Below are 12,752 nucleotides of genomic sequence, written 5' to 3'. Positions count from 1 at the left end.
GTCTCTGTCCAACACACCTCACTGTGTCCTGTCCTTCTGTCTCTGTCCTGTCCAACACACCTCACTGTGTCCTGTCCTTCTGTCTCTGTCCAACACACCTCACCGTGTTCTGTCCTTCTGTCTCTGTCCTGTCCACACACCTCACTGTGTCCTGTCCTTCTGTCTCTGTCTCTGTCCAACACACCTCACTGTGTTCTATCCTTCTGTCTCTGTCCTGTCCAACACACCTCACTGTGTTCTGTCCTGCTGTCTCTGTCCAACACACCTCACCGTGTTCTGTCCTGCTGTCTCTGTCTCTGTCCAACACACCTCACCGTGTCCTGTCCTGCTGTCTCTGTCCTGTCCAACACACCTCACCGTGTTCTGTCCTGCTGTCTCTGTCCAACACACCTCACCATGTTCTGTCCTGCTGTCTCTGTCTCTGTCCAACACACCTCACCGTGTCCTGTCCTGCTGTCTCTGTCCTGTCCAACACACCTCACCGTGTTCTGTCCTGCTGTCTCTGTCCTGTCCAACACACCTCACCGTGTCCTGTCCTGCTGTCTCTGTCCTGTCCAACACACCTCACCGTGTTCTGTCCTGCTGTCTCTGTCCTGTCCAACACACCTCACTGTGTTCTATCCTTCTGTCTCTGTCCTGTCCAACACACCTCACTGTGTTCTATCCTTCTGTCTCTGTCCTGTCCACACACCTCACTGTGTTCTGTCTTTCTGTCTCTGTCCAACACACCTCACTGTGTCCTGTCCTTCTGTCTCTGTCTCTGTCCAACACACCTCACCGTGTTCTGTCCTTCTGTCTCTGTCCTGTCCAACACACCTCACCGTGTTCTGTCCTGCTGTCTCTGTCCTGTCCAACACACCTCACTGTGTTCTGTCCTGCTGTCTCTGTCTCTGTCCAACACACCTCACCGTGTTCTGTCCTGCTGTCTCTGTCTCTGTCCAACACACCTCACCGTGTCCTGTCCTGCTGTCTCTGTCCTGTCCAACACACCTCACTGTGTCCTGTTCTTCTGTCTCTGTCCACACACCTCACCGTGTTCTGTCCTGCTGTCTCTGTCCTGTCCAACACACCTCACTGTGTTCTGTCCTTCTGTCTCTGTCCTGTCCAACACACCTCACCGTGTTCTGTCCTGCTGTCTCTGTCCTGTCCAACACACCTCACCGTGTTCTGTCCTGCTGTCTCTGTCTCTGTCCTGTCCAACACACCTCACCGTGTTCTGTCCTGCTGTCTCTGTCCTGTCCACACACCTCACTGTGTTCTATCCTTCTGTCTCTGTCCAACACACCTCACCGTGTTCTGTCTCTGTCCTGTCCAACACACCTCACTGTGTTCTGTCCTTCTGTCTCTGTCCTGTCCAACACACCTCACCGTGTTCTGTCCTGCTGTCTCTGTCCTGTCCAACACACCTCACTGTGTCCTGTTCTTCTGTCTCTGTCTCTGTCCAACACACCTCACTGTGTTCTATCCTTCTGTCTCCTGTCCATACCTCACTGTGTTCTGTCCTTCTGTCTCTGTCCAACACACCTCACTGTGTTCTGTCCTGCTGTCTCTGTCTCTGTCCAACACACCTCACCGTGTTCTGTCCTGCTGTCTCTGTCTCTGTCCAACACACCTCACCGTGTCCTGTCCTGCTGTCTCTGTCCAACACACCTCACTGTGTCCTGTCCTTCTGTCTCTGTCCTGTCCACACCTCACTGTGTCCTGTCCTTCTGTCTCTGTCTCTGTCCAACACACCTCACTGTGTTCTATCCTTCTGTCTCTGTCCTGTCCAACACACCTCACTGTGTTCTGTCCTTCTGTCTCTGTCCTGTCCAACACACCTCACTGTGTTCTGTCCTTCTGTTCGTTGTTCACAGAAGAAGTTTAAGAAGGGTTCCATCGACCTGCAGAAAGTCAGGTGTGTGGAGATCGTGAAGATTGACGGAGTCATACCATGTCAGAACAAATACCCCTTCCAGGCAGGTGTTACATATACACCCCTCCCCCTCTACTAGGTGGTGTGTTACATATACACCCCTCCCTCTCTACTAGGTGGTGTTACATATACACCCCTCCCTCTCTACTAGGTGGTGTGTTACATATACACCCCTCCCTCTCACTAGTGGTGTTACATATACACCCCTCCCTCTCTACTAGTGGTGTTACATATACACCCATCCCTCTCTACTAGGTGGTGTGTTACATATACACCCCTCCTCTCTACTAGGTGGGTGTACATATACACCCCTCCCTCTCTACTAGGTGGTGGTTACATATACACCCCTCCTCTCTACTAGGTGGTGTGTTACATATACCCCCCTCCCTCTCTACTAGGTGGTGTTACTATCACCCCTCCCTCTCTACTAGGTGTGTTACATATACACCCCTCCCTCTCTACTAGGTGGTGTTACATAGACACCCCTCCCTCTCTACTAGGTGGGGTTACATATACACCCCTCCCTCTCTACTAGGGTGGTGTGTTACTATACAAACCCCTCCCTCTCTACTAGGTGGTGTGTTACATATCACCCCTCCCTCGCTACTAGGGTGGTGTGTTACTATACACCCCTCCCTCTCTACTAGTGGTGTGTTACATATACACCCCTCCCTCTCTACTAGGTGGTGTGTTACATATACAACCCTCCCTCTTACTAGGTGGTGTTACATATACAACCCCTCCCCTCTCTACTAGGTGGTGTGTTACATATACACCCCTCCCTCTCTACTAGGTGGTGTGTTACATATACACCCCTCCCTCTCTACTAGGTGTGTGTTACATATACACCCCTCCCTCCTCTACTAGGTGGTTGTTACATATACACCCCTCCCTCTCTACTAGGTGGTGTGTTACATATACAGCCCTCCCTCTCTACTAGTGGGTGTGTTACATATACACCCCTCCCCTCTCTACTAGGTGGTGTGTTTACATATACACCCCTCCCTCTCTACTAGGTGGTGTGTTACATATACACCCCTCCCTCTCTACTAGGTGGGTGTTACATATACACCCCTCCCTCTCTACTAGGTGGTGTGTTACATATACACCCCTCCCTCTCTACTAGGTGGTGTGTTACATATACACCCCTCCCTCTCTACTAGGTGGTGTGTTACATATACACCCCTCCCTCTCTACTAGGTGGTGTGTTACATATACACCCCTCCCTCTCTACTAGGTGGTGTGTTACATATACACCCCTCCCTCTCTACTAGGTGGTGTGTTACATATACACCCCTCCCTCTCTACTAGGTGGTGTGTTACATATACACCCCTCCCTCTCTACTAGGTGGTGTGTTACATATACACACCCCTCCCTCTCTACTAGGTGGTGTGTTACATATACAGCCCTCCCTCTCTACTAGGTGGTGTGTTACATATACACCCCTCCCTCTCTACTAGGTGGTGTTACATATACACCCCTCCCTCTCTACTAGGTGGTGTGTTACATATACACCCCTCCCTCTCTACTAGGTGTGTGTTACATATACACCCCATCCCTCTCTACTAGGTGGTGTGTTACATATACACCCCTCCCTCTCTACTAGGTGGTGTGTTACATATACACCCCTCCCTCTCTACTAGGTGGTGTGTTACATACACCCCTCCCTCTCTACTAGGTGGTGTGTTACTATACACCCCTCCCTCTCTACTAGGTGGTGTGTTACATATACACCCCTCCCTCTCTACTAGGGGTGTGTTACATATACACCCCTCCCTCTCTACTAGGTGGTGTTACATATACACCCCTCCCTCTCTACTAGGTGTGTGTTACATATACACCCCTCCCTCTCTACTAGGTGGTGTGTTACATATACACCCCTCCCTCTCTACTAGGTGGTGTGTTACATATACACCCTCCTCTCTACTAGGTGGGTGTTACATATACACCCTCCCTCTCTACTAGGTGGTGTTACATATACACCCCTCCCTCTCTACTAGGTGGTGTGTTACATATACACCCCTCCCTCTCTACTAGGTGGTGTTACATATACACCCCTCCCTCTCTACTAGGTGGTGTGTTACATATACACCCCTCCCTCTCTACTAGGTGTGTGTTACATATACACCCCTCCCTCTCTACTAGGTGGTGTGTTACATATACACCCCTCCCTCTCTACTAGGTGGTGTGTTACATATACACCCCTCCCTCTCTACTAGGTGGTGTGTTACATATACACCCCTCCCCTCTCTACTAGGTGGTGTGTTACATATACACCCCTCCTCTACTAGTGTGTGTTACATATACACCCCTCACTCTCTACTAGGTGGTGTGTTACATATACACCCCTCCCTCTCTACTAGGTGGTGTGTTACATATACAGCCCTCCCTCTCTACTAGGTGGTGTGTTACATATACACCCCTCCCTCTCTACTAGGTGGTGTGTTACATATACAGCCCTCCCTCTCTACTAGGTGGTGTGTTACATATACACCCCTCCCTCTCTACTATGGTGTGTTACATATACAGCCCTCCCTCTACTAGGTGGTGTGTACATATACACCCCTCCCTCTCTACTAGTGTGGTTACATATACAGCCCTCCCTCTCTACTAGTGGTGTGTTACATATACCCCCCTCCCTCTCTACTAGGTGGTGTGTTACATATACCCCTCCCTCTCTACTAGGTGGTGTGTTACATATACACCCCTCCCTCTCTACTAGGTGGTGTGTTACATATACACCCCTCCCTCTCTACTAGGTGGTGGTGTTACATATACAACCCCTCCCTCTCTACTAGGTGGTGTGTTACATATACACCCCTCCCTCTCTACTAGGTGTGTGTTACATATACAACCCCTCCCTCTCTACTAGGTGGTGTTACATATACACCCCTCCCTCTCTACTAGGTGGTGTTACATATACACCCCTCCCTCTCTACTAGGTGGTGTGTTTACATATACACCCCTCCCTCTCTACTAGGTGGTGTGTTACATTACACCCCTCCCTCTCTACTAGGTGGTGTGTTACATATACACCCCTCCCTCTCTACTAGGTGGTGTGTTACATATACACCCCTCCCTCTCTACTAGGTGGGTGTGTTACATATACACCCCTCCCTCTCTACTAGGTGGTGTGTTACATATACAGCCCCTCCCTCTCTACTAGGTGGTGTGTTACATATACACACCTCCCTCTCTACTAGGTGGTGGTTACATATACACCCCTCCCTCTCTACTAGGTGGTGTGTTACATATACACCCCTCCCTCTCTACTAGGTGGTGTGTTACATATACACCCCTCCCTCTCTACTAGGTGGTGTGTTACATATACACCCCTCCCTCTCTACTAGGTGGTGTGTTACATATACACCCCTCCCTCTCTACTAGGTGGTGTGTTACATATACACCCCTCCCTACAGGTGGTGTGTACATATACACCCCTCCCCTCAATAGGTGGTGTGTTACATATACAGCCCTCCCTCTCTACTAGGTGGTGTGTTACATATACAGCCCTCCCTCTCTACTAGGTGGTGTGTTACATATACACCCCTCCCTCTCTACTAGGTGGTGTGTTACATATACAGCCCTCCCTCTCTACTAGGTGGTGTGTTACATATACAGCCCTCCCTCTCTACTAGGTGGTGTGTACATATAACAGCCCCTCCCCCTCTCTACTAGGTGGTGTGTTACATATACAGCCCCTCCCTCTCTACTAGGTGGTGTGTTACATATACAGCCCTCCCTCTCTACTAGTGGTGTGTTACATATACACCCCTCCCCTCTCTACTAGGTGGTGTGTACATATACACCCCTCCCTCTCTACTAGGTGGTGTGTTACATATACACCCCTCCCTCTCTACTAGGTGGTGTTACATATACCCCCTCCCTCTCTACTAGGTGGTGTGTTACATATACAGCCCTCCCTCTCTACTAGGTGGTGTGTTACATATACACCCCTCCCTCTCTACTAGGTGGTGTGTTACATATACACCCCTCCCTCTCTACTAGGTGGTGTTACATATACACCCCTCCCTCTCTACTAGGTGGTGTGTTACATATACACCCCTCCCTCTCTACTAGGTGGTGTTACATATACACCCCTCCCTCTCTACTAGGTGGTGTGTTACATATACACCCCTCCCTCTCTACTAGGTGGTGTGTTACATATACACCCCTCCCTCTCTACTAGGTGGTGTGTTACATATACACCCCTCCCTCTCTACTAGGTGGTGTGTTAGTGTACAGTGTTAATGGTGCCCCCCCCCCTCTCTACTAGGTGGTGTGTTAGTGTACAGTGTTAATGGTGGCCTCCCCCCCCTCCCCTCTCTCTACTAGGTGGTGTGTTAGTGTACAGTGTTAATGGTGGCCTCCCCCCCCTCCCCTCTCTCTACTAGGTGGTGTGTTAGTGTACAGTGTTAATGGTGGCCTCCCCCCCCCCTCTCTACTAGGTGGTGTGTTAGTGTACAGTGTTAATGGTGGCCTCCCCCCCCCCCTCTCTACTAGGTGGTGTGTTAGTGTACAGTGTTAATGGTGCCCCCCCTCCCCTCTCTCTACTAGGTGGTGTGTTAGTGTACAGTGTTAATGGTGGCCTCCCCCCCCCCCCTCTCTACTAGGTGGTGTGTTAGTGTACAGTGTTAATGGTGGCCTCCCCCCCTCTCTACTAGGTGGTGTGTTAGTGTACAGTGTTAATGGTGCCCCCCCCTCTCTACTAGGTGGTGTGTTAGTGTACAGTGTTAATGGTGCCCCCCCCTGTCTACTAGGTGGTGTGTTAGTGTACAGTGTTAATGGTGGCCTCCCCCCCTCTCTACTAGGTGGTGTGTTAGTGTACAGTGTTAATGGTGCCCCCCCCCCCCCTCTCTACTAGCTGGTGTGTTAGTGTACAGAGTTAATGGTGCCCCCCCCTCTCTACTAGCTGGTGTGTTAGTGTACAGTGTTAATGGTGGCCCCCCCCCCTCTCTACTAGGTGGTGTGTTAGTGTACAGAGTTAATGGTGCCCCCCCTCTCTCTACTAGCTGGTGTGTTAGTGTACAGTGTTAATGGTGCCCCCCCCTCTCTACTAGGTGGTGTGTTAGTGTACAGTGTTAATGGTGGCATCCCCCCCCCTCTCTACTAGGTGGTGTGTTAGTGTACAGTGTTAATGGTGCCCCCCCCCTCTCTACTTGGTGGTGTGTTAGTGTACAGTGTTAATGGTGCCCCCCCCTCTCTATTAGGTGGTGTGTTAGTGTACAGTGTTAATGATGCCCCCCCCCCCCTCTCTACAAGGTGGTGTGTTAGTGTCCAGTGTTAATGGTGCCCCCCCCTCTCTACTAGGTGGTGTGTTAGTGTACAGTGTTAATGGTGCCCCCCCCCCTCTACTAGGTGGTGTGTTAGTGTCCAGTGTTAATGGTGCCCCCCCCCCTCTCTACTAGGTGGTGTGTTAGTGTACAGTGTTAATGGTGCCCCCCCCCCCCTCTACTAGGTGGTGTGTTAGTGTACAGTGTTAATGGTGCCCCCCCCCCCTCTACTAGTGGTGTGTAGTGTACAGTGTTAATGGTGCCCCCCCCCCCCTCTACTAGGTGGTGTGTTAGTGTCCAGTGTTAATGGTGCCCCCCCCTCTACTAGGTGGTGTGTTAGTGTACAGTGTTAATGGTGCCCCCCCCCTCTACTAGGTGGTGTGTTAGTGTACAGTGTTAATGGTGCCCCCCCCCCCCTCTCTACTAGCTGGTGTGTTAGTGTACAGTGTTAATGGGGCCCCCCCCCCCTCTCTACTAGGTGGTGTGTTAGTGTACAGTGTTAATGGTGCCCCCCCCCCTCTACTAGGTGGTGTGTTAGTGTACAGTGTTAATGGTGCCCCCCCCCCCCTCTACTAGGTGGTGTGTTAGTGTCCAGTGTTAATGGTGCCCCCCCCCTCTACTAGGTGGTGTGTTAGTGTACAGTGTTAATGGTGCCCCCCCCCTCTACTAGGTGGTGTGTTAGTGTCCAGTGTTAATGGTGCCCCCCCCCCTGTCTACTAGGTGGTGTGTTAGTGTACAGTGTTAATGGTGCCCCCCCCCTCTCTACTAGGTGGTGTGTTAGTGTACAGTGTTAATGGTGCCCCCCCTCTCTACTAGGTGGTGTGTTAGTGTACAGTGTTAATGGTGCCCCCCCCCTCTCTACTAGGTGGTGTGTTAGTGTACAGTGTTAATGGTGCCCCCCCCCCCCCCTCTACTAGGTGGTGTGTTAGTGTACAGTGTTAATGGTGCCCCCCCCCCTCTCTACTAGGTGGTGTGTTAGTGTACAGTGTTAATGGTGCCCCCCCCCTCTACTAGGTTGTGTGTTAGTGTACAGTGTTAATGGTGCCCCCCCCTCTCTACTAGGTGGTGTGTTAGTGTACAGTGTTAATGGTGGCCTCCCCCCCCCTCTCTACTAGGTGGTGTGTTAGTGTACAGTGTTAATGGTGCCCCCCCCTCTCTACTTGGTGGTGTGTTAGTGTACAGTGTTAATGGTGCCCTCCCCCCCCCCCTCTCTACTAGGTGGTGTGTTAGTGTACAGTGTTAATGGTGCCCCCCCCTGTCTACTAGGTGGTGTGTTAGTGTACAGTGTTAATGGTGCCCCCCCCCCTGTCTACTAGGTGGTGTGTTAGTGTACAGTGTTAATGTGCCCCCCCCCTCTCTACTAGGTGGTGTGTTAGTGTACAGTGTTAATGGTGCCCCCCCCCCTCTCTACTAGGTGGTGTGTTAGTGTACAGTGTTAATGGTGCCCCCCCCCCCTCTCTATTAGGTGTTGTGTTAGTGTACAGTGTTTAATGGTGCCCCCCCCCCCTCTCTACTAGGTGGTGTGTTAGTGTACAGTGTTAATGGTGCCCCCCCCCTCCTCTACTAGGTGGTGTGTTAGTGTACAGTGTTAATGGTGCCCCCCCCCTCTCTACTAGGGTGGTGTGTTAGTGGTACAGTGTTTAAGGTGCCCCCCCCCCTCATCTCTACTAGGTGGTGTTAGTGTACAGTGTTAATGGTGCCCCCCCCCCTCTCTACTAGGTGGGTGTGTTAGTGTACAGTGTTAATGGTGCCCCCCCCCCTCTCTACTAGGTGGTGTGTTAGTGTACAGTGTTAATGGTGCCCCCCCCCCCTCTCTCTACTAGGTGGTGTTAGTGTACAGTGTTAATGGTGCCCCCCCACTCTACTAGGTGGTGTGTTAGTGTCCAGTGTTAATGGTGCCCCCCCCCCTCTACTAGGTGGTGTGTTAGTGTACAGTGTTAATGGGCCCCCCCCCCCTCTCTCTACTTGGTGGTGTGTTAGTGTACAGTGTTAATGGTGTGCCCCCCCCCTCTCTCTACTAGGTGGTGTGTTAGTGTACAGTGTTAATGGTGCCCCCCCTCTCTCTACTAGGTGGTGTGTTAGTGTCCAGTGTTAATGGTGCCCCCCCCCCTCTCTAACTAGTGGGGTGTTAGTGTACAGTGTTAATGGTGCCCCCCCTCTCTACTAGGTGGTGTGTTAGTGTACTGTGTTAATGTTGGCCTCCCCCCCCCCCCCCCTCTCTACTTGGTGGTGTGTTAGTGTACAGTGTTAATGGTGGCCTCCCCCCCCCCCCCCCCCCCCCTCTCTACTTGGTGGTGTGTTAGTGTACAGTGTTAATGGTGCCCCCCCCCCCTCTCTCTACTTGGTGGTGTGTTAGTGTACAGTGTTAATGGTGGCCTCCCCCCCCCCTCTACTAGGTGGTGTGTTAGTGTACAGTGTTATGGTGCCCCCACCCCCCCCCTCTCTCTACTTGGTGTGTGGTTAGTGTACAGTGTTAATGGTGCCCCCCCCCCCTCTCTCTACTTGGTGGTGTGTTAGTGTACAGTGTTAATGGTGCCCCCCCCCCCCCCCTCTACTAGGTGGTGTGTTAGTGTACAGTGTTAATGGTGCCCCCCCCCCTCTCTCTACTTGGTGGTGTGTTAGTGTACAGTGTTAATGGTGGCCTCCCCCCCCCCCCCTCTACTAGGTGGTGTGTTAGTGTACAGTGTTAATGGTGCCCCCCCCTCTCTACTAGGTGGTGTGTTAGTGTACAGTGTTAATGGTGCCCCCCCCATCTCTCTACTAGGTGGTGTGTTAGTGTACAGTGTTAATGGTGCCCCCCCCCCCTCTACTAGGTGGTGTGTTAGTGTACAGTGTTAATGGTGCCCCCCCATCTCTCTACTAGGTGGTGTGTTAGTGTACAGTGTTAATGGTGCCCCCCCCCTCTCTCTACTTGGTGGTGTGTTAGTGTACAGTGTTAATGGTGGCCTCTCCCCCCTGCAGGTGGTGTATGACACAAGCACTCTCTATGTATTTGCTCCCAGCTATGAGAGTAGGAGGGTCTGGATCCAAAACATTAAGGAAGGTCAGTGACTAGCCATTTTTTTTTACATCATCTAGTTATTGTATCCTATGCTACGCTACGCTACGCTGTAAACTCTGTATCTGTTGTTGTCCCAGCATACAGATGTAGAATCTTAATTTGAGCCAGTTTGCTGCAGCAGGAAAATAATGTGGATTATCGTTAATCAACATTGTTTTTGTAGGGGTTGATAAAACATTTTTGTTAAGGCAAAGCATGTCTGCATTTTTAAAAGTGGAAATCACTACGTTTTTAGAAGCTTTTAAAAAAAAAAAAAAAAAGTTAAACCTGGAATACTATAAAAGTTGTGCTGTGCAGGAAAATTGTCAGCAACTAAAGAGTGATCAAATTAAGATCCTACATCTGGTGTATGTTGTTTTATCAGGTATCTGATTGACCAGATATTTTCCTCTCTTGTGTGTTGATGTTGGTGGGTGTATTCCAGAGATAAGGAACAACTCTGTGATTGTTGCTAAGTTCCATCCTCAGTTCTGGATGGAGGGCGTGTGGCTGTGCTGTCGTCAGGCAGAGAAACTGGCCCCGGGCTGTGAGGAGTACAACCTGTTTGGAGACCGTAAGATCTATCCCCTATCTATCCCCTATCTATCCCCTATCTATCCCTATCTATCCCCTATCTATCCCCTATCTATCCCCTATCTATCCCCTATCTATCCCCTGTCTATCCCCCTGTCTGTCTGTCTGTCTGTCTGTCTGTCTGTCTGTCTGTCTGTCTGTCTGTCTGTCTGTCTCTCTGTCTTCTTATTGCCAGAAGTATGTGGACACCCCTTTCAAATTAGTGGCTTCGGCTATTTCAGTCGCACCCGTTGCTGACAGGAGTATAAAATCGAACACACAGCCATGCAATCTCCATAGACAAACATTGGCAGTAGCATGCAGCATACAATGACGTTCTAGACGATTCTGTGCCAACTTTGTGGCAACAGTTTGGAGAACGCCCTTTCCTGTTTCAGCATGACAATTCCCCCGTGCACAAAGCGAGGTCCATACTAGAAATGGTTTGTCAAGATCAGTGTTTCAGAACTTGACTGGCCTTCACAGAGCCCTGACCTCAACCCCATCGAACACCTTGCATAACACTTTACTATATTTCCACACAGCAGGCCAGGTACTTCTATGCGTGCTCAGGTGAGCGCGAGCGCTCCCTCAACGTTATCAGGACGTTCGTCGTAGGAAGGAGACCAAGGCGCAGCGTGGGTATCGTTCCACATCTTTTATTTTAATGTGAAAACTTCACAAGACAAACAATAAACTATAAACAAAACACAAACCATGACGACAGAGGTGCTACATGCACTAACTCAAAAATAATCTCCCGCAAACACAGGTGGGAAAAACAACTACTTAAATATGATCCCCAATTAGAGACAACGATGACCAGCTGTCTTTAATTGGGGATCATACAAAAAAACAACATAGAAAAAAGAAACTAGAACCAAACAACATAGAACTAGATAAACGCCCCCAGTCAAACCCCCTCTTCTTATCTCAACATTTCAAAAAAAAAGTATATATATATATATTTTTAGGTGCTTTTCCTTGACAGCCGCAACTCAATAATCAGCTAGGCCTATTGCTAAGTTGGCGGCATAAAATTGCGGGCTTCCCAAATATGCAAAATCCTACGAGCTTGTGATTTTTGAAACAAGCCATAGCAACAACAAAAAAATCAAATAAGCTCACGATCCTCAATTCTGGTGAATTGGTGTTATCCCAGGTGCACTGTTTATAATGGTGTTTTTCCTGCAAAAGAAATGTCATTTTTATTGGCTGCTTCTTTACATAAATGTTATGTTTTAATGAGTTACCATAATCTAAATGTGATCTCTGTCATTCTGATGACCGTGGGTGGACGCTCTAATCAGGTTACGCATTCATATGCATATGGGTCAGGTCAATTTCTCAAATGGGCGGAAAATTTTAAATCTTCCCGGTCATGTTGTCAGGCGCCACATTTTCCTGGAAACACTTGAGATATACAGTACGAGTCAAAAGTTTGGACACACATACTCATTCAAGGGTTTTTCTTTATTTTTTAACTATTTTCTACTTTGTAGAATAATAGTGAAGACATCAAAACTATGAAGTAACACATATGGAATCATGTAAACTCAGAAAATAAAAATCCAAATAACTTCACAGATCTTCATTGTAAAGGGTTTAAACACTGTTCCCCATGCTTGTTCAATGAACCATAAACAATTAATGAACATGCACCTGTGGAACGGTCGTTAAGACACTAACAGCTTACAGACGGTAGGCAATTAAGGTCACAGTTATGAAAACTTAGGACACTAAAGAGGCCTTTCTACTGACTCTGGTAAAACACCAAAAGAAAGATTCCCAGGGTCCCTGCTCATCTGCGTGAACGTGCCTTAGGCATGCTGCAAGGAAGCATGAGGACTGCAGATGGGGCCAGGGCAATAAATTGCAATGTCCGTACTGTGAGACGCCTAAGACAGCGCTACAGTTGTAAGGCAGGTCATCACCAGACATCACCGGCAA

General features: G+C 49.6%; 1 protein-coding gene across 1 annotated transcript in view; it reads left to right on the top strand.

Moving 5' to 3' along the window:
- The window catches only part of LOC115194723 (tyrosine-protein kinase Tec), a 42,582-nt gene that overhangs the window by 7,557 nt on the left and 22,273 nt on the right, over nt 1-12,752 (top strand). The window contains exons 3-5 of the mRNA XM_029754625.1: nt 1,857-1,958; nt 10,151-10,232; nt 10,675-10,803. Coding sequence (XP_029610485.1) covers nt 1,857-1,958; nt 10,151-10,232; nt 10,675-10,803 — 313 coding nt within the window. The remainder of the gene's footprint in view (nt 1-1,856; nt 1,959-10,150; nt 10,233-10,674; nt 10,804-12,752) is intronic.

The sequence above is a fragment of the Salmo trutta genome, chromosome 5 (genome assembly GCF_901001165.1).
Source record: "Salmo trutta chromosome 5, fSalTru1.1, whole genome shotgun sequence".
In the NCBI taxonomy this organism is placed as follows: Eukaryota; Metazoa; Chordata; class Actinopteri; order Salmoniformes; family Salmonidae; genus Salmo; species Salmo trutta.
The sequence above is the reverse complement of the archived record's forward strand: the minus strand, read 5'-3'. Positions and strand labels throughout refer to the sequence as shown.